Source organism: Amyelois transitella, chromosome 3, assembly GCF_032362555.1.
Source record: "Amyelois transitella isolate CPQ chromosome 3, ilAmyTran1.1, whole genome shotgun sequence".
NCBI classification, from domain to species: Eukaryota; Metazoa; Arthropoda; class Insecta; order Lepidoptera; family Pyralidae; genus Amyelois; species Amyelois transitella.
Window position 1 is genome coordinate 1,532,927 of NC_083506.1, and position 26,713 is coordinate 1,559,639.

Genomic DNA, 26,713 nt, shown 5'->3' on the forward strand with positions numbered 1-26,713 from the left:
TTATAGTTACGATGGATTTCTTCATTTGCCTATTCTATATTCGTTCAAATATTTTAAGATGTATCCTATTTGACGGCCTCTGTGGCGCAGCGGTAATACGCTTGTCTGTGACACCGGAGGTCCCGGGTTCGATTCCCGGTCAGAGCATGATGAGAAACGAACTTTCTCTGATTGGTCTGGGTCTTGGATGTTTATCTATCTAAGTATCTAAGTATTTATTATAAAATATAGTATCGTTGACTAAGTATCTCGTAACACAAATCTCGAACTTACTTCGAGGCTAACTCAATCTGTGTAATTTGTCCCCTATATATTTATTTATTCATTACTATCGCAGTCAACGCCGGCAACATTCGTAGCGGACCTCAAACAGTTCGTGATCCCGTTCCTGAAACGCTACGAGAACCTCACCAAGCGGGCGGAGTCCTGCATCAACGGCCTTACCGACTACCTCGAGAGCGTCAGTGTTGATGATCTCTCTTCTATTTTGTTGGTGAGGTTACATATATACTTACATATAATACGTACATACATATGGTCACGTCTATATCCCTTGCGGGGTAGAGAGAGCCAACAGTATTGAAAAGACTGAATGGCCACAATAGAATTGAGATTCAACTAGTCCCTTAGTCGCCTTTTACGACATCCATGGAAAAGAGATGGAGTGGTCCTATTCTTTTTTGTATTGGTGCCAGGAACCACACGGCCATAAATATGGCCGTGTGGTTCCTGGCACCAATACAATATAAAATAAATAATGCAAAGTATAAATATACTTTGCATTTTATTTTATATGTATTGCACCAATCACCTTCCTATTTTAATTTCCTCCCACCCTAAGGTTGACTGGAAGAGATTGCTTTAGCGATAAGTCCGCCTTTGTACCTCATTACCTGTGTTTTTTTTTCTGTTTTTCTTTTTCTTATGGTGCAATAAAGAGTCTATCTATCTATCTTTCTATTACTGTATCAATACCCAGGTACTCCAATCGCCAAGTGAATTTGAATTGGACGTGCGAACTCATCTAGAACTGGCTGAGCGATGCCTGCTTGCGCACACCTCCACTGCGCAACTGTCGGCCGCTTGCGACCTTCTCGACACCATTCTCAAGGAGACGTGAGTTGACTTGCCTTACGTCTAGGATATAAATTAATGTTTCCTTAGAGGATGCCGTGTGGCTCCCGGCACCAATACAAAAAAGAATAGGACCACTCCATCTCTTTCCCATGGATGTAGTAAAAAGCGACTAAGGGATAGGCTTACACACTTGGCATTCTTTTTTAGGCGATGGGCTAGCAATCTGTCACTATTTAAATCTCAATTCTATCATTAAGCCTAATAATAGCTGAAGGTGGCCATTCAAGCAGTGTAGACATCGTAAATACATACATATGTATGTATGTATTTACGATGTCTACACTGCTTATGTACATATATACATGTATTTTACACTCTGGACGATGTCTACACTGCGACCGTACCAGGATCCCTCATCACCACCAAACGTTTGCCCGCAGCGACGGCAGCATATCCAGCAGCGAGCTGGTGCGCCGCGTCGGGGAGCTGGAGCGGCTGGTGGCGGCGTGCGGGCGCCTGGCGCGCCGCGGGCTGCGAGTGCCGCTGGCCGCGCTGCGGGCCACCGCTCGGGAGCACCACGACGCCGCGCAGCTGCTGACCAGGCTCGCCAGGAGCCGGGCCAAGGGGTGAGTGTCCTTCTCTTCTTCTTCTTCTCTTGGCCGCGCAGCTGCTGACGAAGCTCGCCAGGAGCCGGGCCAAGGGGTGAGTGTCCACTCACTTCTCTTAGCTTGTACATACATACATACATATAGTCACGTCTATATCCCTTACGGGGTAGACAGAGCTAATAGTCCAGAAAAGACTGAATGGCCACGTTCAGCTGCTCGGCTTAATGATGGAATTGCCATCGCCTAAAAAAAAGGATCGCAATTTTATAAGCCTATCTCTTAGCTTGTAGCTTTCACATATATCTTCTATAGCTTCACTACGCAGAATTTGGAATGTTCTTGTTTAGGACGTCCTGGCAAAGGGTGAGGTCAAGTGTACTCGAAACCGCATCATGTGGAGAGAATGAATGAAAGCAGGTTGACTAAGCAGATATACAAGGAGAGTGTGGAGGGAAAAGTCGGAGTGGGATGACCTAGACGAACGTATCTTGATCAAATTAAGGACGTCCTGGTAAAGGGTCAGGTCAAGTGTACCCAAAAACGAAGAGCTTGCATGAAGAGAGTTATGAATGTGGATGAAGCGAAGGAAGTGTGCAGAGATCGTGACAAGGGGAAAGGGGTAGTCTCTGCCTACCCCTCCGGGAAAGAGGCGTCATTTTATGTATGTATGTTCTTGTTAACATATTATAATGATATAGATAGATTTAAGAGATCTATATTTGTAAATTGACGTCCGGTGAAAATGCTGCAGTGTAGTTTTATTCTGTCGCTTCTTTTACACATGCGCTTCGGAAGCGGTGGTAGTTATAATTAGATTTAAGTGATGTGAAGTCAATAAGTGATAATTCAGATATTTTTATAACTCAAAATACTGTCCTGCTATTGGTAGTCAAAAAAAGGTATATTTTGAATATATTTTTTACCGCTAATATGTTATTACAATTTTTCTGAAGAACCAACAACATTGTCCCTAGCGTAATGTGGATCTTTGTCTAATTTAAAAATGTTTTGCTTTTAGAGATGAAAAACCTACACCACAAGACTGGGCCGAGCTGCTCAAAGATATTCTTGAATTACAATCGACACTGTTAACTTGCGTCACTAAAGAAGAATGTTATGAGGTGTGTACTAGAATATAAGATTATAATTGAAATGATATTGAATTTCGTCTATGAAAACTTAGTACCATTATATGAGATTTCTTTAGTTTTTAAGTATGCAGAGATCGTGGCAAGTCGAAAGAGGTAGTCTCTGCCTACCCCTTCGGGAAAGAGGCGTGATCTTATGTATGTATGTATGTAGTTTTTACAGCAGAATTATGAAAAGGAAATTGGATCAAAAATATTTATTCTTCTGGCTTGTTCACTGGACTTCTGTAACACAGGCCTTGCCTTCATCAGTCTCCAGTCTCTATCAATTGGTGTTGGTAACAACAATTTATTATATACCTATGTATTTTTCAGGTACGATTGTTGGTTGGGGGAAATAAAAGATTTTTTACTTTAGTTTACTTTTATTTATATCAGCGCCGTGTGGTTCCCGGCACCAATACAAAAAAGAACGGGACCACTCCATCTCATTCCCATGGATTTCGTAATAGGCGACTGAGGTATAGGTTTACAAACTTAGTATTCTTTTTTAGGCGATGGGCCAGCAACCTGCCACTATTTGAATCTCAATTCTAACATTAAGCCAAATAGCTGACCGTGGCCATTCAATTTTTTTAAGACTGGTGGCTCTGTCTACCCCGCAAGGGATATAGACGTGACCATATGTATGTATGTATTATTTCTATCTAAACCTAAATATCCTATGTCATTTTCTCATATACAATTCTAGATCTACGCGTCATCCCTGCTGACATCGGGCGATGCGAACAGTATTCGTTTAGCTGCCGATGTTCTCACGTGTAGTACTGATAACCGCGAGCCGAGGCGCAACGGCCCACAAGTCCCTTACGAGCGGAGCGTACAACTCGCGACAGCTGCTTCCAAGGAATACTTCAATTCTGCGTCTTCACTGTCCGACCCGGCCCTGGAACTCGCCAAGTAGGTGAATTTATATCGACAATGTCTTCTAGGGAAATGTCAGGTCAAGAGAACCGTGAACTTACGTACTCGCATGAGAAGACTGATAGATTTGAATGAAACAAAATAAGTAAGCGGGGATTGTTGCAAGTAGGAAGGTGTAGGCGCTCTCTGCCGGTCCAAAGAAGAGGGGTGTATTTATGTTAAACTATTCTATCGGTTAATGTACATATAGTTTTAATGACCGCGAGCCAAGGCGCAACGGCCCACAAGTTTCTTACGAGCGGAGCGTGCAACTTGCGACAGCTGCTTCCAAGGAATACTTCAATTCTGCGTCTTCACTGTCCGACCCGGCCCTGGAACTCGCCAAGTAAGTGAATTTATATCGACAATGTCTTCTAGGGAAGTATCAACTCGCATGAGAAGACTATTTGAATGAAGCAAAATAAGTAAGCAGGGATTGTTGCAAGTAGGAAGGTGTAGGCGCTCTCTGCCGGTCCGATGAAGAGGGGTGTATGATAGATGATTCTATCGGTTAATGTACATATAGTACTGATAACCGCGAGCCGAGGCGCAACGGCCCACAAGTTTCTTATGAGCGGAGCGTGCAACTTGCGACAGCTGCTTCCAAGGAATACTTCAATTCTGCTTCCTCACTGTCCGAACCTGCTCTGACACTTGCTTAGTTACTACAATTAAATTTATATCTCACACTTATAACTAGACTATACTACAACTTGATAAAATCGGGAATTTTTTTTTTGTAATAAATAAATAAATAAATAAATATATATGGGACAAATTACACTGATCGAGTTAGCCTCGAAGTAAGTTCGAAACTTGTGTTACGAGATACTAACTCAACGATACTATATTTTATAATAAATACTTATATAGATAAACATCCAAGACCCAGGCCAATTAGAAAAAGTTCTTTTCTCATCATGCCCTGACCGGGATTCGAACCCGGGACCTCCGGTGTCGCAGACAAGCGTACTACCGCTGAGCCACAGAGGCCGTCCATGTAATGTTAGGTACTTAAGGTTAAGGGGCCTGTACGATATAATTGGTGAATAAAATTTTTAGTTATTAAATTATTGTAAATAACTAGAGGCTGTCCGCGACTTCGTCCGCATGGAAACCCTATTAATCCCGCGGGAACTCCGGGCTAAAAAGTAGCCTATGTGTTATTCTGGGTCTTCAGCTACCTACATACCAAATTTCATGGTAATCGGTTCAGTAGTTTTTGCGTGAAAGAGTAACAAACATCCATACTGACATCCTGACATACTCACAAACTTTCACATTTATAATATGAATAGGATTGTCTGTCTGTTCGTCCGAGAAAGAGGCGTTATTTAAACTATAAATTATAAAAATGAATAATTTTCAGATGCTGTTTGTCGCTCATAAAAGACGGGAATGCGGAAATAGAAGAAGAATTGGATCTCATTGCGGCGTTACAAATATTGAACTCCTTCGAATTGACCCTACTCCCTATTCAAGGTAAGTAATATGTGTTTTTTTAGCACGTATTGTTAAATATCTGAACACTATCTTCACCGTGTGGTTCGCGGCATCAATAGAAAGAAGAATAGACCAATCCATCTTTTCCCCATGGATGTCGTAAAAGGCGACTAAGGGATAGGCTTATAATCTTGGGATTCTTCTTCAATGCAATGGGCTGCGACCTATCAGTGTTTGAATCTCAATTCTATTATTTAGCCAAACAGCTGAACGTGGCCTATCGAGTCTTTTCAAGACTGTTGGCTCTGTCTACCCCGCAAAGGATATAGGCGTGCTTAGATGTATGTACGTTATACACTATCAACTATCAATAGGTGTATAATAAAAAGTTATATTTACTAAAACTAGTATACATAATTCCGATAGAGTCATTGGTACATGGCCGAGATAGGATGTAAACCTGTGTCTCCAGGCGCATAATTTACGCATTTTAGTCGTGCCACATAACTATTTGACCACCGACGCTCAAATGATTGTATTGTATTCTTATAGACACTGACGAAGCGTCTGGATAACTTCAAATCTATACTAATATTATAAAGCAGAAGAGTTTGTTTGTTTGTTTGAACACGCTAATCTTAGAAACTACTGGTTCTAATTGAAAAAATATTTTTGCGTTGAATGGACCAATTATCTAGGAAGGCTTTAGGCTATATATCATCACGCTGCAACTATTAGGAGCGAAGAAGTAATGGAAAATGTGAAAAAAATCGGGGAGAATTATTTATCCTTGAGGGCTTCAATGATGCCACAAATAACTATTCCACGCGGACGAAGTCGTGGGCACATCTAGTTAGAAATATTAATATAACAATACATTATCTTGGTTCCAGTCCGTCTGTGCGAAGACAGAATGAGTTTGATAGAAGACTGTCTCAAGGCGGACTCGAACGCGTACCTCGCCAGTCACAAACTTTTGAAATTGGCAAAGTTGCTGAAAATCGCCGGCGATGATGAACAAACTCGGTGAGTGAACTTTCCATTTGATACAATATATCTTAAATAAAAAATAAAAATTATTGTTATATATAGGTTTATACGATATGTTTCTCGCATGTTTCTCGGGTTTCTCACCGACATTTATTTTACATAAATGTAAATATTAGTGTTTAAAAATCAAAAATGTATAAACCATTGCTTTGTAGTTGTTTCACATAAATTTTTCATGTTTTTAAACGAAGTGACTCCCGTCTGTCCTCCGAGATCTTTGCAGAGGATATAAAGGATGCAAAGCATATTGAATCATGGTAAAAGTTGCACTTAATTAATGTGTAATGATCAAACATGTGGCTCTGAAACCAGTGTTATGGCATTTTTTCCCATTTGAAATGGCAATGCTGTCAGCCTTCTGGGCACACTCCCGCAAGTTGATGCTATTCAGGGACTGTACAATTTGTAAATAAAATTTTAATATGTTATCATCTTTTTTTACTTTGTAATCATTAAGTCGTTTAGATATTATATATTGTAAAGTATATGGCAATCATCAACTTCTATGTAGGGACTGTACAATTTCTAAATTTAATTTATATATACATATGTATATGTAATAGTATGTAATCGTTTTTTTTTTATAAGTAAGTTTATTTTCATAAAGTTATTTAGATATTTTAATATTGTATACCTAGTTAGTTGATGGCGATCATAATTTTAATTGCTATCTACACTGACGTTAGCCACCATATTCCCCCCCAGCGAGGGCCAAGTGCTGGTGCTGGTCGGGGAGTACGCGCTGCAGGCGGGGCGCGCGGGGCGGGGCGCGGCCGCCGACGCCGCGCACCGGCTGGCCGCGCTGCGGTACGCGCCCGCCGCCGACCTCATGGCCAGGGTCGCCGCCAGGTGATACACGAACAGATACATGTACATAACACCACACCGCTGGCCAGGGTCGCCGCCAGGTGATACACAAACAGATACATGTACATACTACTCTGTCAAGAAAGTAGCAGGAAAAGATCAATAATACACAAACTGTTTGTTATTCATCCAAATTTATTTTATCACCTTCAAAATATGCTCCTTTAGAAACGATACACTTACGCCAACGAATAATCCAATCATCAAAACATTTTTTAAACGCTGTTTCCGGAATTGAGGTCAGTTCTCGCCGCGAATTCTCTTTTATGTCTTCTACCGATTGAAAACGGGTGCCACGAAGTGGTAATTTGAGTTTAGGAAAAAGAAAAAAGTCGGCTGGAGCCATATCTGGTGAATATGGTGGTTGCTCGATGGTATTTGTTGAGTGTTTGGTTAAAAATTCGTTCACAATGATGGCCTTGTGCGAAGGTGCATTATCATGGTGCAAAATCCAAGAATTTTCTTTCCACAAATCTGGCCTTTTTCGTCGGATTTGCTCTCTTAAACGCCGCATAACACTCAAATAATATTCCTTATTTACCGTTTGACCTTCCGGCAAGAATTCCGAGTGCACAACACCGCGATAGTCAAAGAAAACAGTCAACATGACTTTGACTTTTGAACGACTTTGGCGTGGTTTTTTCGGTTTCGGTTCAGTTGGAAGGCGCCACTCCGAAGCTTGTTGACTAGTTTGCATGTCAAACTCGTAAACCCACGTCTCGTCACCAGTAACAATGCGTTTCATGAATGTTGGGTCGGAATTGACTCGTTCTAGCATGTCCTCAGCGACTCTCATGCGATTGAGTTTTTGAAAAAAATTCAGGTCTTTTGGGACTAGCCGAGCGGCAACATGTTTCATACCCAAATTATTAGTTAAAATGGTACGGATCGACTCGTGAGATACAGAAAGTTCGGTGGCTATCTCTCTCAAAGTTGAATGAGGATTTTCAGTCACTATTTCCTTCACTTTTGCGATGTTAACTTCAGTTGCAGACGTTGATGGCCTACCAGAGCGAGGCAAATCTTCCATCACATCTCGACCGCTTTTGAACGCTTTGTACCACTCATAAGCACGAGTTTTTGATAAAGTCGATTCACCGTAAGCCTTCTGTAACATTTTCAGTGACTCCGAACACGATATTCCATTGGCAATGCAAAATTTAAGACAAACTCTTTGTTCGATGTTTTTATCCATTATGAAATTAGCAATACACACTAGATATGATATAACTAAAATTAGCACTGTATTTAATGTAAACAACAGATGCAACTCAAACTCCGCGCCAAAATGGAAAACAGTTGTGCCAATCTAACAACAACAAAAAAAACAAAAATTTGAATTTGGAACCATAAATAAATAATCCATTCCCGATACTTTTCTGACTGAATGTATAACATACACCGCTGGCCAGGGTCGCCGCCAGGTGATACACGAACTGCTGGACTGTCGCGGCCAGGTGATGATGATGACACGACTAGACACATGCACTAGATACATGTACCTATACTGCTTACTTGCTCTGCTTGCTGCTGCACTGAATTACTTGTCTACGGAGTGAGATACGGACGTCTGCCTCGAAAATTTCTCACGTTATACATACATACATATGGTCACGTCTATATCCCTTGCGGGATAGACAGAGCCAGTCTTGAAAAGACTGATAGGCCACGTTCAGCTATTTGGCTGAATGATAGAATTGAGATTCAAATAGTGACAGGTCGATAGCCCATCGCCTAAAAAAGAATCCCAAGTTTGTAAGCCTATCCCTTAGTCGCTTTTTACGACATCCATGGGAAAGAGATGGAGTGGTCCTATTCTTTTTTTGTATGAGTGCCAGGAACCACACGGCACTCTCACGTTTATTATCACTCATGGCATTACGAGTATTATCACTCATGGCCAAGGTGGTTCCGTAAATATTATACCGTAAGTTTACAAGGATATGAGTTACAGGCGTCCGTTGGCCCCCTGTTAAAAATCAGTGACGATAGGAGGTTAATGTTATAAGTAATGTAGAACTAAAGGTTAACTAGAAATGACGTCCGCCCGCAAACAAACACCCGCTGATCTCATGGCCAGCGTCGCTGCCAGGTGCGTAGATAATTTGCATGTGTTACGAAAGTAGCGCGTTTCAATTTCTCTGTAGCGTGATTTGGTTCGCGGAAGCGATAAGCTTCGAAAACGACTTAACCGATTTCGATGGCCCACGAAGTCCAAAATTTTATTAGAAGATCCTTTATATGTTTTAAATTTGATCAAAATCAGACATACAGTTCGAACATCGCTTTAAAAACAATATGTACTTTATATAAATAATATACAAAAATTTGTGTTCGCTCCAAGTTGATTTGTATTTTACGGTTCGCGCGATTAATCATCAATTAGTGTTCATGTTGAAAACTGTTGTAATGTTATCAGGGGCGGCACAGATCGCGCCTCAATCAGGAAGCTGCTGGCCGCGTCGGCTGCGCACGCGCCACCTGAAGCTATCGAGTTTGTGCTGCGCGGCAGGTAACATGGCTACTTGCAATGACCATTTACATATAGATGTATCTCGAAACTCTTTCACATTGATATATAGAGCCTCTGGTAATTATAATTCGGATGAACATCCCAGTAGCTAAATGTCAATCGACAAACGAAAGAGCAGCGTCAAAGAGATAGCCATAGATAAATTTATCACTAGATGGAGTAATACTATACAATCATCGCTTCAAAATGCGGGTAATGGTTTTTATTAAAACTGCTACGCGGTATCTAATGTGGTATTTATCTAAGACGTTAGTGGCTCATAACAGAAACGCTTTCGAGCGTTTGACATTTGGCTAAGGGCCTGGTGTTCAAAATCATGATAATCGTTCATATTTACAGAACTTCCTTCTTAAATAAAACAAATTGATTTTTGTATGAATTAATAAAATTATTACCCAAAAAAAGTTTGTCTGGTTACAAGGCCGTAAGACATTTTGATTTTAACAGAGAGAGTGAGAAACATAGAAATCTGAATGAGTGTCAGATTTTATCCTCTCCTCACTGTCTTATCAAAACTCAAAAACTAGTATCACCACGACAAAATGGCGCCATTTTATCTTTTAGGTTGGAACTAGAACTTGAAGGCCTTTACCAAATGGGAGCCGCGCTGAAGGAGCAGGGTCGGCTGGAGGATCACCGGTGGCCGTCCACCGATGACGACTTCGCCGATGCCATCACCACGGTAATTTTGCAATGTTTTATGTGTTTATAAATCTCAATTCCATCATTGAGTCATAAAGCTGGACATGCCCTTACAGTCTTTTGAAGACCTTTGGTTCTGTCTACTGAAGGCAGACGTGATTGTATGTATATGTGTATGTTTATCGTGGTATCTCATTTTCTTTCCATGACACATTCTCACATTCTTTCCATGAACAGACAAAATTATGCGTTTTTTGTGTATATGTATGTTTCAAATAATGATTACAGAGTATTCTTTGCTATGTACAGTACCCCGACAAAATTTACATCACGAGTCATCTTGTTTATCTTTGAAGACTAAAATGGACTGATGCTAATTCAAATAGTATTTTTTTTATACCAACCGACGTATTCCAATCTTTTACTTTGTAGTAACATTTAATTTGTCTTTGAAAAATATAATAATTAATTAGGCCGTGTTTGTTACAGCCTATCATCGAGAAAAAAGATTTGGTAGCTCCTGATGAGCCGGAGAAGAAGCCTCTGTTCAATTATTTGCTCGATACATTCCAAAGCAAGTTCTATCAAAGGTAATATCTTAAATATATACGGTAAGTATAGTAGATGGTTTTTATAGGACAAGTTTATAGCTAGTAGCGAATCACACTTTCTTTCTATAATGTTAGTGAGCTGTAAAATTTGCTATGTCTTTACTGGTTTCTTATTTTTTGGCGCTTTATTTAAGTTACAATAAGTTTGCTTCTTTTTTTCTAACTACCTTCCTTATCTGATCAATCGCTAATCAGCTGGATTATTTCGCATATACTTGTCTAGGCATTGTAATTAAAACTTAACTCTTTATTTCAGCGAAAACAAGAGCTCAAGCCCAGACCAGACCGAGCGTTCAGTTCACGTGCAAGAATTCTACCGCTCATTATACCCGTCCCACGACGTTTCCACTTCGTACTATGGCTACGATCGGTTCTCGATCCCCGACAGCGGCGACGCGAGTTCTGGCCACGCCGCGCTCAAGTGGTACTACATCCAGAACTGTCTAGAAGACGGTGAATACGCTCAGGACGAAATTGAAGGTAATTGAGTCAATGTTGGACATATTTCTCCCCAGAACTTCACGTGACGTTTCAACTTCTTACTACGGCTACGATCGGTTCTCGATCCCCGACAGCGGCGACGCGAGTTCGGGTCACGCCGCGCTCAAGTGGTACTACATCCAGAACTGTCTGGAAGACGGTGAATACGCTCAGGATGAAATTGAAGGTAATTGAGTCAATGTTGGACATATTTCTCCCATAGAGCTTCACGTGACGTTTCAACTTCTTACTACGGCTACGGTCGGTTCTCGATTCCCGACAGCGGCGCTGCGAGTTCGGGTCACGCCGCGCTCAAGTGGTACTACATCCAGAACTGTCTGGAAGACGGTGAATACGCTCAGGACGAAATTGAAGGTAATTGAGTCAATGTTGGACATATTTCTCCCTAGAGCTTCACGTGATGTTTCAACTTTTTACTACGGCTACGATCGGTTCTCGATCCCCGACAGCGGCGACGCGAGTTCTGGCCACGCCGCGCTCAAGTGGTACTACATCCAGAACTGTCTGGAAGACGGTGAATACGCTCAGGATGAAATTGAAGGTAATTGAGTCAATGTTGGACATATTTCTCCCATAGAGCTTCACGTGACGTTTCAACTTCTTACTACGGCTACGGTCGGTTCTCGATTCCCGACAGCGGCGCTGCGAGTTCGGGTCACGCCGCGCTCAAGTGGTACTACATCCAGAACTGTCTAGAAGACGGTGAATACGCTCAGGACGAAATTGAAGGTAATTGAGTCAATGTTGGACATATTTCTCCCTAGAGCTTCACGTGATGTTTCAACTTCTTACTACGGCTACGGTCGGTTCTTGATCCCCGACAGCGGCGACGCGAGTACTCACCACGCCGCCTTCAAATGGTACATTGGTTGTAATGAAAAAAGAACTGAATTGAGTGCTCTGGCAAACGAAAAAGACTTTGAACCAACTAAGAGTGTTATATAAATGATTTCCTCCTCCTGGCTTTTGTCTCGATTACATCCTCATCACTCAGGAGAGGAGCGCGGTGTATGCTTTTTACTATAAATCCTGGATTGGGACAGTTTTTTACAAGAAGCGACTGTCATCTAACCTCCGTAACCTTTGCAGATAAACCTAACCCGTATTGGATTGGAAACCTAAACATTCAGGCAACTTGTTTCCTCAAGATGCTTAGCCTCACCGTAAGAACATCATGTTAGATAAATGATTAGTGGTACTTCAAAGAGAAAGTCTCACTTACTTTTTAACCCTTTTTGTATTAATGATTGAACATTACCTCCACAGTGGTCCAAAAGTGCGCCGAGGAGTTGCTGTACAAGGACACCCCTCTGAGCATTGCGTGCCTGCTGCGCAGCGCTCAGACGCCGGCCGCCATGAGCGCGCTGGTGACGTCACAGCAGCCGGCCGCCGCCGCGCTGTACGCCGCGCTGGTGCGCTGCAACGCGCCCGAGCTCCGCGACTACGTGTACCTCGCGAGGCCGGCCGAGGTGATGTAGCACGTGCAGCAGTTACAGCTCAGCGTGACGTCACAGCAGCCGGCCGCTGGTGCGCTGCAACGCGCCCGAGCTCCGCGACTACGTGTACCTCGCGAGGCCGGCCGAGGTGATGTAGCACGTGCAGCAGTTACAGCTCAGCGTGACGTCACAGCAGCCGGCCGCTGGTGCGCTGCAACGCGCCCGAGCTCCGCGACTACGTGTACCTCGCGAGGCCGGCCGAGGTGATGTAGCACGTGCAGCAGTTACAGCTCAGCGTGACGTCACAGCAGCCGGCCGCTGGTGCGCTGCAACGCGCCCGAGCTCCGCGACTACGTGTACCTCGCGAGGCCGGCCGAGGTGATGTAGCACGTGCAGCAGTTACAGCTCAGCGTGACGTCACAGCAGCCGGCCGCTGGTGCGCTGCAACGCGCCCGAGCTCCGCGACTACGTGTACCTCGCGAGGCCGGCCGAGGTGATGTAGCACGTGCAGCAGTTACAGCTCAGCGTGACGTCACTAACACCTGACCGTCATCATTCGAATGGTTTCCATCTAGCTCTGTTGGAGGCGACTTGCATCTAACGTTTCTCCCCAGATTTCACCAGGTCATCAGTCCATCTCGAGTGAGAAAAAAATCTGAGTAAAGTTAAAATGTTGTGAACGGAGTGTGTTTTCATCGGAACCTTTGAAGGAGAGTGACAGTTTTACAGAGAGTTCCGGTGCGCGAGAAAGCTGTTTAAAAACATTGCTAGAAAAAGTTGGCTTATATACTTGGGATTCTTTTTTTAGACGATGGGCTTGTAACCTGTCACTATTGGAATCTCAATTCTATCATTAAGACAACCAGCTGAAAGTAGCCTTTCAGTCTTTAGGAAGACTGTTGTCTCTGTCTACCCCGCAAGGGATATAGAAGTGATTGTATGTATATATTCCTATTCAACAGATGGCGCGCACTACCCTAAAAGAGAAGAACGCTTCAGAAGAACAAATGGAAGTGATAAAGCAATGTATAGCGCGGCTCAGTGGCATGGGGGAGGTAGACCGGCTGCGGAGACTCGGGTTCCAAGTCAACGGACTGCTGTACAACGCTGACGAGGACTATCGAAACGAGATGATTTACAGGGTCGCTAGGTATACGTTTTGTATAGTGATACTCTTTAAATTGTACTCTTTTATTGTTGAAGAGGAAGGCTAAGGCGATCATACCTTGATTAAATCCGGTACGTCCTGGTGGAAGTTCAGGTTGAGAGTACCCTTAACCGACGAGCTACATGAAGAGATTTGTGAATTTAGTTGAATCGAAAGAAGTATGCAGGGATCACAGTCCTTTGCCACGGCAAGTCTATGCCTACCTCTCCAGTAAAGGAGAGTGATTTTATGTCATATACTCTTTTACTTATATGAGAGCGTCGGTGGTCGAATCGGTAAGGTGTCTGGTTAAAAATGCGTGTGACGCAAAAAGGTACAGGTTTGAATCCCACCTCGGCCATACATACTCGTAGTTTTGAAAATAGTCATTCATTAGTTTAAATACTAACCAATGCTCTAACGGTGAGGGATAAAATCGCGAGGAAACTTGTACATTCAAGCAACTGGATGTGTAACTATCTGTCTACCCCGCAAGGGATATAGACGTGATTATATGTATGTATGTATGCAATTTAAAATGCTGTCAGTGTCATGGGCACCTTACCTTCCCATCATTAACGATTCGGGGCGGACTTATTGACAAATGATATATTGACATTTTATTGTTTTATGTTTAACAAATTTTATTAATATTGATATATAGTATATACATTTAAAGAATTAATTCAATTACAAGATGTATTTTATAAAAAAAAAACTTGTTTATCAGATCAACGGAGCCGGAACACATCCGAACTGCGCGCGCGCTCGGCACCAAGTACGGGCTGGACGAAGTGGAGCTGTGGCTGCAGCACGCCGCCGCCAGTGCGCAGGGCTCGCCGCCGTTCGCTGACTTGGCGGCCGACGTGTTGCCTACAAGCAGACCCGATGCTCACACTCGGTATGATAATTTACAGGATTTCACCCGAAGCTGCGCCCGCGCAAGTACAGCGCCATCTACAAAATAATATAGTTTCATCGCATATTCCACGATAGCTATATTTTTTACCAGGGTTAAAGGTACCCTATGTCCTTGTCCTATTAATTATGTATTTCAGGAAAATTGGTTCAGTAGATAACACGTGAAGGGACAACTTATAAACTTACTTTGGAATAATTATTATTAGTTAGGATTTATATACATATATTAAAACGTCTCTCGATTGATTCACGGTTCAAGGTAAGTTCTTTTGCAGGGTCGTGGAGAGTAAACGTAAATTGAATCGCCTTATTTCAATTACCCACGCCAAGATCGTGGTCATAAGTGGAACCTGAATCTAGTGGAGAAAAAGAAACATTTTATGACATTCATATAATCACGTCTAAATCCCTTGCGGGATAGACAAACAGCCAACAGTCTTGAAAATATTGATAAAATTGAGATTCAAATAGTGACAGGTTGCTAGCTCATCGCCTACAAGAAGAATCTCAAGTTTATAAGCCTATCCCTAATTTGCCTTTTAAAGACATCTGTAGGAAAGAAATGGAGTGGTCCCATTGGTATTTTAATAGGTGCCGGGAACCACACGGCATTGTTTAGTATTTGTTTGAATTACCTTCTATTTTTATCGATTGCAGTATAAAAGACACGCTATGGCCACTGATACGGGGCAACGACCACTCGGCCTTGATCAGCTTCTTCTCAGTTCTGCGCAGCGTGGACGAGAAACCGCTTATATATGGCCTGACTGCAGCAGACCATATCAAGCTGCTTAAAAAGGCTAAGGCGGCTTCTACAGGTAATAAAATAGTTATAGATAAAATGTTTATTAACTATTACATTAACATGCTTCGAGGCTAACTCAGTGTAATTGTTTCGTTTATAGCGAGCGCATTGTAAATATGTACTGTAAATATTTATTGTATTATACGTGTACGAACGACCAAATATAGACTGTGAAATGATTAGCCGCCGAAATTGAATTAAAAGTATTTTGTGAAAAGTGCTGCAAATATGAGAATGTTATTTGACATACGGGTACAAGGGATTGAGAATTTAGGCGAGAAACACTATAAAATTACTGAGGAACGGTTCTTTTATATACCTATACATATGAATTTACTTATCATTTATTAGCCAGTAAGCACAAAGCTGCTCTTGCTTAATAAAGGTTAGAGCTTCATTACATTACATAAAGAATAAAAATTATTCCTTTTAAAAAAAAATATGAATCGATAATCATTTCCAATGTTATTGTGGTTGCCTTAAAGAGTCTTTTTTGCATCGTCCAAACCAAAATAAAAAAATAAAGGCTATTTAAGTAATTATACATACATAAAATCACGTCTTTCCCGGAGGGGTAGGCAGAGACTACCTCTTGCCACTTGCCACGATCTCTGCATACTTCCTTCGCTTCATCCGCATTCATAACTCTCTTCGTGCAAGCTCGGCGTAAATATTCGTACAATGATTAACATATATTTTCGATCTTCTACAGAACTGGACTACAAGATGCTAATGGAACAATCACCCTCGCTGGCCGACCACCTGGTGGACATAATGCGAGTGGAGACGGTGGGCATGCTGGGCAAGTTCCTGCGCGCCCTCCCCGCCGCCGTGGCTACGCCCCTGCCGCCCAACCAGCTCTACGCCAAGTGGCTCACGCGACACTTGTTCTCTGTCAGTTGTTGCCTCACTCACTTCTTCTTCTTCTTCAGCCCATATTCATCCACTCATATGGCACGTCTATATCTTTCACGGGGTAGACAGAGCCTAATAGTCTCTCTCACATCTTATGGCCTCTGGCAACACTGGAGATCACTTGTCAATTTTGTAGCTCCGTAATTAATTAAATTAAATAAATGCAGCACTTCTCGACCTTAAAAACGGAGAGAGAGGAAAAAGAAAGATTACTTTCGGAAAGGGCCCCGAATTAATTTCGAGATATGTGTTACGAGATATTATACTATATTATATAATAAATACTTATATAGGTAATCATCTGAGATCCAGGCCAATGTATATATATATATATATAATATATATATTTGTATTATTAATTTTCAGGTGCCCGAGGGCGCCAGTAACAAGAAGTGGATGCAACAGTACCGACAGTGCGCCAGCTACTTCAACAAGCTCAGCAAGGCCGACCTGCTGTGTTTCTTGCGAAAGGCATGTTTCTCGCAGGAAGCTATAGAGAGGTACATACATACGTATAGACACTTTTATATCCCTTAATGTTCTGCGCAGACACATCAGTGTAACTTATAAAGGTGCTAATACTATTATGATATGTTTTACAGGTTCATGTATTTTCGTGCCGTGTGGTTCCCGGCACCAATACAAAAAAGATTAGGACCACTCCATCTCTTTCCCATGGATGTCGTAAAAGGCGATTAAGGGATAGGCTTATAAACTTGGGATTCTTCTTTTAGGCGATGGGCTAGCAACCTGTCACTATTTGAATCTCAATTCTATCATTAATCCAAATAGCTAAACGTGGCCATTTAGTCTTCAAGACTGTTGGCTCTGTCTACCCCGCATGGGATATGTGACCATATGTATTTATGTATTTTCGTGTCATAATGTCTTTGTTTTATGTCACTTTTTTTACTGTCAGGATTCCCGCCAGCACTCGCAACCTGATGCTGCTGCAGGCGGTGGACTACTGCCAGCAGGAGCATGACCACGAGATCAAGGTCAGCAAAAGGTCAGTTATGTCTGTGTACATTTTTTATGCATGCACTTAACATTTATAATACATTAACTAAAACCTTGTACAATCAGAACAGGGCATATAAGACGACGCAATGGTAGTACTCTAGTCAGTGGCACAGGAGAGACACACGCCCACTTCCCGGGTTCAGATCCCGGCTAAGGCATGATGAGAAAAGAACATTTGCTAATTGGCCTGGGTTTTGGATGTTTATCTACTATATCCTACAAATATTATAAATGTGAAAGTTTGTGAGTATGTCAGTATGGATGTTTGTTACTCTCACGCAAATACTACTGAACCGATTACGATGAAATTAGGTATGTAGGTAGCTGAAGACCAGCATATAAGCATATAATAATCCCGGAATTCCCGCGGGATTGATTCCATGCGGACAAAGTCGCGGGCGGCCTCTCTAGTATAAGAATATATTATTATAATATATAGTATCGTTGAGTTAGTATCTCGTAAGACAAGTTTCAAAGTTTTTTAATTTCACCGATTCCGAAGAGCATTTACAATTTACTTTCAATTTCAGTGAGCCGACGTGGTGGAGCCAAGTGGGCCAGGAAGTGAGTCTGTGGGCTCGTTTCCTGGAGAATTTTCATTCGCCCCCCGTCCAGAACATTATCGATAGTAGTGACGTGCCACGTTCGATTGTTTGGCCGTGAGTATCCATCATTTTACAATGAATTTAACTGACAGACATTTTATTTATTTTTATTCTAATGTTTCAAAATAAAGTCATACTAATATTGTTGAAATTAAAGGTTGTTTTTAAATACTAGCCAAACATTTCTGAACAAATTTATTTCAATAAATCTGATTAACTTAACAAAGAAATTGTAATTGAAAAATCTTGTCAACCCTTACAAATTGAGCGATCAGCTGTATACGGAAATTCTTCATTTGACGTTTTCGAAAGACCAAAAGTGAATACTGGAAATTTTCATGTCCCATATATATAAAAATTTTTTTTATTTTGATAATTTGTCTTAAATCCAGCCTGTATATATTTTTGTAACAGCGACATCGAGATGAGTTCCGGCGATCGTTCGCGCCTGTCGCTCGAGATCGGCCATCTCTTACTCTCGTCTCCGGGGGGAGTGAGACGCACTGTGTTGACCGCGTTGCTGAACTGTCTCCACGCCGACTTCCCAGTGGAGTATGTGTTTGAAAGGCTCGCTGAAACCGTCGATGATCCTCAGTAAGAATTATTTAAATGTTCATTTATTTATTTATTTTATTAGCACTAATCATCTTTATCTGATCCGCGAAAATTCACTTAATAATTTATTATTGTTGTGAACGCAAAAGATTTGAAACCTTGAAACATAATAACGTTGAGAACCAACAGGCTTTTCAATCTGAACGATTTAGCGAAGATGCTAACATTGACGTTCAAACGCCATTATGTAAGCGTTCAAAGGTCAAAATGCGCAGGTTTCTACACGCTATTTTTCCTTAACGCAAGATATTCATGATAACATAAGAGCGCGCCCAAGACAAGAAGATCATAAAGATCGAAAAAAATAACGATCCAAAAAAATAAAACCTGTTTTAAATTTTCAGCGAACTCCAAATCCTAGTGGACCGCATGATTCAATACCACAAGGAGGGCGCGAAATTCCCCGTAGACCTCCTCGAGCGGATCTCGGCCAAAGCGGCCTCGGCCGACTTGCCGGCGGGCGCGCAGCTGGCGCTGCTGGCGCTGCGGCCGCGGGACCCGCGCCGCGCGCCCGCGCCCGCGCCGCCCGCGCTGGCCGCCTTCTCCGCCGGCGTGCTGCGCGCACAGTGGCCAGGCCTTGAGCTTGTCAGGGACCTCACGGGTCAGTGCTATAGGCTGTATAGGTTAATATACATATATATATATAGTCACGTCTATATCCCTTGCGGGGTACACAGAGACGACAGTCTTGAAAAGACTGAGTGGCCACGTTCAGCTGTTTGACTTAATGATAGAATTGAGATTCAAATAGTGACAGGTTGCTAGCCCATCGCCTAAAAAGAATCCAAGTTTGTAAGCCTAGCCCTTAGTCGCCTTTTGCGACATCCATGGGAAAGAGATGGAGTGGTCCTATTCTTTTTTGTATTGGTGCCGGGAACCACACGACAATATAGGTTAATATGAGAGGCAGTAATGTGATGGGTCGTATAATATTGTTCGCAATGTCTCAATGAAAGCACTCCATAGGTGAATCAGTATTTTTTGTATTTTAATTTCCTTTAAAACTCTAGAGTTACCTATCAAAAAGCAAGATCCCACTTCTGCCACCAAATTATGTATTCTACAGAACCTACCATCTAAGGTATTATCTAGACTAAATTTAAGGACCTAAATAAGCTGCAAGGATAGTTATAATATACTATGCGGCCTCATATGAGCGAGATCTGAAACGCAAATAATTATATTTGACTATGTATTTGATTCCAGATGACATGTTAATGACGGAAGAAGGCCGCCGCTCGGCGGTGGCGGCTTGCAGCGCTAGCGCCACCTCGTGGCAGCAGAAGAAAGCGCTTATTGAGCTGCTCAGCTGCTGGCCACACCAGCCAGACAGGTAACTTATCACGGCTTTCATCCTTACGAGGTAGACAGAGTCAATAGTGGAGACAAAGTTTATTTGGATGGCATTGAGTTTGAGATTCAGAGATAGTGTTATATCATCAGCTCAGTATACAGTCTCTAGTGTTTAGATATCGGCTCCGCTTTCCTTATTTGACCGACCGTTGTGATCCTGACCGTCCGTTTGGGAATATAGGTTGTGTGCTACTACCGGTTCTAAAGAGGAGGCTATAAAATACGATTGCCTCACTCACACACGCACTGATAAGTGAGTCGGTGTCAGTAACATACGCAACCTAGTTGTCACTTTACGTCGTGTACTAAGCTCACAAACTTTACACAGAACTGCTCTCTTTTTTTTACTAATTTATGTACACAGAAAACATCGAGACTGATAAACACAAGAAACAAAATTACAAAGGTTCTGCTTATTTCAAAAGAAATCTCTTCCAGCAGATACTCTCTACTATAGAAATAAGCAGGGACTACACCAATCTAGTATGATTGATATTTTACTATGCTTATAATTACAGTAACGGTAAAAGTATTCAGTACGAGCATCTGGAGTCTCTGCTTAAGAATCCAGCCGAGCAGAAACAGAACTTGGTGCTCATCAAGCTTTTGCTTACAAGTCCCGTGCTCACTGATGAGGTAACTCACTACTACTGGATTTAGAATGATTTAACGAGAATCCATCTCAAGAAACATAGTTCTCACCAACGACTTCATATCAAGTGGTTTGCTGCTGTGAAAATTACGAAACAAAATGTCGAACAAGTAAATAGGACCGCTCTATCACTTTTTTTGGATGTTTTAAGAGGCGACTAAAGTACCGCCAACTGATTGACAGGCGACTCTCGCCTGAAATCCTACTACTATTATAAAGGCGAAAGTTTGTATGGATGTTTGTTACTCTTTCACGCAAAAACTACTAAACCGATTACCATGAAATTTGGTATGTAGGTAGCTGAAGACCCAGAATAACACATAGGCTACTTTTTATCCCAGAGTTCCCGCGGGATTGATAGGGTTTCCATGCGGACGAAGTCGCGGGCGGCCTCACTACTATTATAAAGGCGAAAGTTTGTATGGATGTTTGTTACTCTTTCACGCAAAAACTACTGAACCGATTACCATGAAATTTGGTATGTAGGTAGCTGAAGACCCAGAATAACACATAGGCTACTTTTTATCCCAGAGTTCCCGCGGGATTGATAGGGTTTCCATGCGGACGAAGTCGCGGGCGGCCTCTAGTAAAGAATAAGAAAGCTGTCACGAAGGATTGGGAGGAGTATATGGAACCTGTAATCCGTTTCAAAAATAACAAAACTGAGTGAAAATTTAAGACTTCACCTGATTGTCTCTTGTTTTTCTAAACCTCATTTCATATTGTGTTATTTTACATTATAGGAGGTGAAGTCATTGTCAGAAAAGGCTACTTCAGATTCGATCATCAACGTTCTTTGGATAATCCTGTTGAACAAAGGAGACAATATGCAGGAGATGGTCTTGAATTTGCTGCAACAACACAAGGTTTTCAATTATAGAAATTTTTTTTAATGTTTTTATATTCGAAATGTTTTAAATTTTTGTTCTGTGTTATGTGATCGTGTTGCTCTTGTAAACGGAATATTTATGGAAGACATAAATAAAGAGTCACGTCAAGATTACTTATTAAGCCATACAGAACATGACATTTGAGTTTTTTCGAGGCTGTTGGCTCTTTTTACCCCGTGGGATGAACGTGACGGAGAACATGACATTTGAGTTTTTTCGTGGCTGTTGGCTCTTTTTACCCCGTGGAGTGAACGAGACGTGATTATCTGTACGTATATTCAAAGAATCATTCAATTTTTGTATTTTCCTTAACAATTCCTAGCTGCAAAACTTTTCATTTATTTTTTTTATATCAAAAAAAAGACTTCTTTTTACTGGTATTTAATTTTGTTCCAGGATAAAAAACAGAAGCAAGAAATGGACGACGAACTCATTAAAGAGTTATTAGACAGCGGAATGTTTATGAAACTAGTTTCCACACCGGTATACTGTTCCATCATCAGCTACATCATAACGCATGCTGGGGATCCTGAACCGAACCCATACACCGTAGAATGGGCCACTAGTCAACTACTCAACGCTAACTACTTAGCCGAAGCGGGTCATCTTAACCTCCTATCTATTGGCGTGCCCTCGGCTTTGCGCGGCTTCACACAATCTATACTGTATTGCAAAAATATGCTTCAAAACTAATGTGTAAGCGAAACGATAAATAGGTGTTATGTGTACGAATTATAATCAAATATAAATTAATATATGTCAATGAAAAAGTTTTTTGTTTTATTGTTTTATTTTATTACTTATTCAACGGCACTAGATAAATGGCCACTATTTCGATACCCGTCTCTTACGATATCCACAGGAAAATGATGTTGACTGTTCTAAACATGTTATGATGATAAAATGTCTTTGCTTGCCAAGAGATCTAAAATGACATTGACAGCGTCCGTCCGTCATACTTGTTGACAAATAAATTTTGAGGTTATTTTTTTAAAGGGTTAGTTCTTTTTTTTATTGAAATTGGAAGTTTGATTAAATGTAATAAATCTAATTGTATGTTTTCTTGAAAAACAATTCAATAACTATTACTTATTTCAGTGCTCTTAGATAATTACTCAAAATGATGTCTCGCAACTTGAGGCATTTATGTCGGCGATATTCAACATTTCGTACCTCTGAAACTTCTCCAGTGAGTAAATTTTGAGATAGACAGAGTAAAATTAATATTGCCTAAAAATTGAGTATGAAAAGAATTTGTAGAAATGTTATTTAAGATTTTATTTCACATTTAACTCATTATTTCCAAATATTCCAATTAGTTTTTTGTTTTTTAAGGTCTTTAAGAATTCCAACTTCGAAAAGAACTTGCATACAACTACATTGTTGTGGAGCTTCCGCCTCTTACTAAAGATTTACCACTTTTGTCCAGATTTTGTTTGACCAAAATGGGCAAATAAGTCGTCCTGGCTGAAGTCCAGATTCCTCACCTCTCTGTAGAGGAGTCTAGGCTATGCCTTTGGCCATGGATCCTAGATAAGGTCAGGTTTTCACTCTAACCGACTCCCATCTGACCTAACCCGAAATTGAATCCGTGGTTACACATCCAGTTGCCTGAATGTGCAGGTTTCCTCACAATGTTTTCCCTCCCCATAAGAAAATGGACAAATAAGTATATGAATAATTTACTAAATAACCACATCAAATTGTCAGGGTCAACACAACCAGAAACAGATTGGTTTGTTCTACTCCTTGGACAAGGACCTTGTGAAGCAGCTCTATGGTCATGGAGGATTTCCCAGGAGTTTTATGAAACAGACGAAAACATTCACAGAGACTACCATAATGGTGCGGCAGCCCGCTCTTGACTTGATGGACTGCATCAAGGCTACAGATTTCAATAAACCTGTCAACAGATATGTCCTATGTATCCTTTTTAATATGAATGTTTTATTAATTGCTGAAATGATAATGATATAACACAAGTTTCAATGTTACTTTGAGGCTAGCTCAATTTGTGTGATTTGTCCCCTGAATATTTATGTTAATAATGTAATTGAAAACTATAATCCAGATCCGGAACTGTGAGTTATATGTAGTTAATTAATGTCTCCACACCTAAATCAGCATGTTATGAAAAATATTTGATAAGACCTGGGGATGAATTTCCTTGACATGATGAATTCAGATGGCGAGAAAGGTGTGGGTAAATCTATGACTCTGGCCCATTTATTGCACTTTGCACATGAAGAAGGATACCTAATTGTTCACGTGCCATGGGGTAAGAGAATTTAAATTTATTATTTTCTGTAATTTTTCACCACATTACATAGATGTCAACATTTACAAAGAAATTAATGGTGATGGTCTGAACTTTTTAAATAAGATTGATCTTACTAGAGCACTCAAGCAAAATAACATCCTCTTATGAGCCTAGCCAACATGCATAAATAACAAAAATAGATTAATATATGTTAAATGTATAGATTCATAAATTAAATGCAGTATTATAGTTGATTGAAAGTTAAACAATGCAATATAATAAAATGCATAATTGGTAATATTTCAGTGTCCGAGTGGTTACGGCGAGTGACGCGGCTGAAGGAGATGTCCAATTCTCAGACAAAAGAGGGCTTCGTCGACCTGCCCCTCGATGCGGCGGCCTGGCTGCTCCACTTCAAGAGTCAGAACCACACTCTACTTAAAGCTGACACTGTAAGTAATAAAATTACATACATAAGTATAAAAAGGTCCAAAGTAAGTTCAGACTTATGTTAGGAGAAACTTACACAACAATTATTTTAATTACTATAAGTATAATAATAGGTACAAATATACATTCATTATGCCTTTGATCAACTCACGGGAATGGAATCCCTGTATTATTTATGTATAATATTATTATAAGGGGTGTTATTTATACAAATTTTTAATTATTTATAATTATAACCAATTGCATAATATTCAATTTCAGCTGAAGACATCCAAGCAGTATGTGTGGAGCAAGCGAGAGGTCACCGAAGCAGGCTCGCCGCTGCTGCAGCTCGTGGACCACGGCATCAACCGCGTCAAGTACTCCTGTGACGTCATCGAGGCTCTCCTGCAGGAGCTCAAACACCTTTCGACCACCAAACAGTGAGTGGACCAGACCAGACTAGTTATTTTTGGATTTTAAATCTATACTAATATTATAAAGCTGAAGAGTTTGTTTTGTTTGTTTGTTTGTTTAAACGCGCTAATCTCAGAAACTACTGAACCGATTTGAATAATTCTTTCACTGTTAGATAGTCTATTTATCGAGGAAGGCTATAGGCTACATTTTATCCCGGATTTCCTACGGGAAACGTCAACCAACCAATTTTCTTAAATTCAGTATTAATCCTTATCCAAATAAATTTTAATATGTTTATTACTTTCGGCTTTTCATGTAGACTAAAATTGCCATTTACAGTATATAAATCAGACGAATAGGTTTTGAGATATAGTCGTTATAAGCAATTTGCAGCGAAACATTTAATACGGCGAACCAGCGTTCTTTCTGACGCGTTTCATACGCGTGACCGCCAAATTGATAAAGCCGAGGAGGATGTTTAAATAAATATGATGCCAAATAACTATTCCACGCGGACGAAGTCGCGGGCACAGCTAGTTTAACATACTTGTAATAAGGTCATTATTTTATTTTGTTTTAGTTTCGCGTTTAGGTAAGTCGCGCTATTCTGCGCCGTCAAAGTTCGTGATAATAGTACTAAGCTATATTTTTATTTATTCATTACAGATGCAAAACCTTTGTAGCCATCGACGGTTTCAACGGTTTCTTCTACCCTCTGACACGCCTGAACACGCCCACCAAGAGGAAGGTGAAGCCGGAAGAAGTCACGCTCACTAACTCCTTCTTAGAATTAACCAAGAGTGACTGGGTGGGTTACAGTACACTTATAGAATTTACTAGCTTTTACTCGCAGCTTTGATCGCAATTTAGCGCCACCTACATGAAAGCGACGAATTTACCGCCACCTACAAAGGAATACAGGTTTTACCAATTCCCAAAGAAACTACAGTTTTAACCTGGATGTAAGGTATCCTATATTCTTCTCCAGATTCTTAATATATATGAGAAATTTCAAGAAGATTGGTTCAAAAGGTGACGCGTGAAGTAAAAACAAACAAACATACTAACTTTCGCATTTATAATATTAGTTTCGCTCGCCAAATAAAAATCATCATTCAACTGACGAATATAATATGAATAGTAATTTACAAAGATTTTAATGTAGTAATGACAATTTTCAGAACAATGGAGTGATTGTGGTGACAGCAGACCAATTGGCTGTACCAGATGAACATCAAGAAAGTTTCCTTCCAAAATATTTATTGTACAAAAAGGTAAGTGTAAAATATAATTTATTTGTCATTGCTGCCACCCACTTTTATTTGTTAATTTTTATAAGGGCTCTTTTATCCCACCTAAAAACCTAGTTAAATCATAGATATACGTCTGAATGTCGCCTTTTGGTCTTTTCAAGATTGTTGGTTCTGTCTACGGCAAGGCATATAGACGTGACTATACTGTATGTATGTAAGTAATTTTAATATTATGTTTATGTGTTTTATTACAGGGTTTCGAGCACCTAGATCCTTTTGTCCCAATTGAAGTTACAAGGTATAATGAAAAGGAGTTCCTGTCATGTGCGTCCTACTACAGGGATCGGTTGTGGCTGCGCGGACCTCCAGAGACCGAAATGGAATTGAAGTTCACCAGTGCATGCAATCCTTATAGGTTTATGGAACAGTGTGCTCCATTGTAAATAGTGTTCAAATATAGTTTTTAATAAAATAGTTTATAGTATTTGTAGCAGTTTTATTTTAATGTTTTGGTGGTTGTCCAAATACAATGAGAAAAATCTGGACTTCTATACAATCAAAATCCATAATATGCAAAAGCCATAGATTTAAAAAATAATAAATTTA

The 26,713-nt window shown here is 40.8% G+C and overlaps 2 protein-coding genes across 2 annotated transcripts in view; both read left to right on the top strand.

The window, feature by feature from the left end:
• LOC106136065 (NBAS subunit of NRZ tethering complex) overlaps positions 1-22,445 on the top strand; it is a 32,060-nt gene extending 9,615 nt beyond the window's left edge. Inside the window, exons 17-42 of the mRNA XM_060952486.1 lie at positions 338-493; positions 980-1,116; positions 1,518-1,703; positions 2,704-2,806; positions 3,525-3,733; positions 5,106-5,218; positions 6,073-6,205; positions 6,935-7,078; positions 9,516-9,608; positions 10,194-10,311; positions 10,761-10,861; positions 11,139-11,362; positions 12,650-12,852; positions 13,782-13,969; positions 14,697-14,867; positions 15,545-15,705; positions 16,405-16,586; positions 16,974-17,107; positions 17,527-17,616; positions 18,161-18,289; positions 18,650-18,829; positions 19,195-19,451; positions 20,057-20,183; positions 20,722-20,839; positions 21,599-21,721; positions 22,142-22,445. Coding sequence (XP_060808469.1) covers positions 338-493; positions 980-1,116; positions 1,518-1,703; positions 2,704-2,806; positions 3,525-3,733; positions 5,106-5,218; positions 6,073-6,205; positions 6,935-7,078; positions 9,516-9,608; positions 10,194-10,311; positions 10,761-10,861; positions 11,139-11,362; positions 12,650-12,852; positions 13,782-13,969; positions 14,697-14,867; positions 15,545-15,705; positions 16,405-16,586; positions 16,974-17,107; positions 17,527-17,616; positions 18,161-18,289; positions 18,650-18,829; positions 19,195-19,451; positions 20,057-20,183; positions 20,722-20,839; positions 21,599-21,721; positions 22,142-22,438 — 4,077 coding nt within the window. The 3' untranslated portion in view covers positions 22,439-22,445. The remainder of the gene's footprint in view (positions 1-337; positions 494-979; positions 1,117-1,517; positions 1,704-2,703; positions 2,807-3,524; positions 3,734-5,105; positions 5,219-6,072; positions 6,206-6,934; positions 7,079-9,515; positions 9,609-10,193; positions 10,312-10,760; positions 10,862-11,138; positions 11,363-12,649; positions 12,853-13,781; positions 13,970-14,696; positions 14,868-15,544; positions 15,706-16,404; positions 16,587-16,973; positions 17,108-17,526; positions 17,617-18,160; positions 18,290-18,649; positions 18,830-19,194; positions 19,452-20,056; positions 20,184-20,721; positions 20,840-21,598; positions 21,722-22,141) is intronic.
• A 312-nt stretch (positions 22,446-22,757) lies between these two features.
• On the top strand, positions 22,758-26,591 carry LOC106136070 (small ribosomal subunit protein mS29). The gene is made up of 8 exons (XM_013336506.2): positions 22,758-22,934; positions 23,456-23,669; positions 23,931-24,023; positions 24,312-24,457; positions 24,717-24,877; positions 25,521-25,662; positions 26,036-26,128; positions 26,362-26,591. The coding sequence occupies exons 1-8, from the start codon at positions 22,866-22,868 to the stop codon at positions 26,548-26,550; spliced, it is 1,107 nt and encodes a 368-aa protein (XP_013191960.2). The 5' UTR covers positions 22,758-22,865; the 3' UTR covers positions 26,551-26,591.
• Positions 26,592-26,713: the final 122 nt, after the last annotated feature.

Bases quoted from the DNA above. Each gene is read 5' to 3' on its own strand.
- LOC106136070 (XM_013336506.2), top strand. From the start codon at position 22,866: ATGATGTCTCGCAACTTGAGGCATTTATGTCGGCGATATTCAACATTT. The intron at 24,458-24,716 runs GTAAGTAATAAA...ATTCAATTTCAG, and splicing joins CTCTACTTAAAGCTGACACT to CTGAAGACATCCAAGCAGTA. The intron at 25,663-26,035 runs GTGGGTTACAGT...GACAATTTTCAG, and splicing joins AATTAACCAAGAGTGACTGG to AACAATGGAGTGATTGTGGT.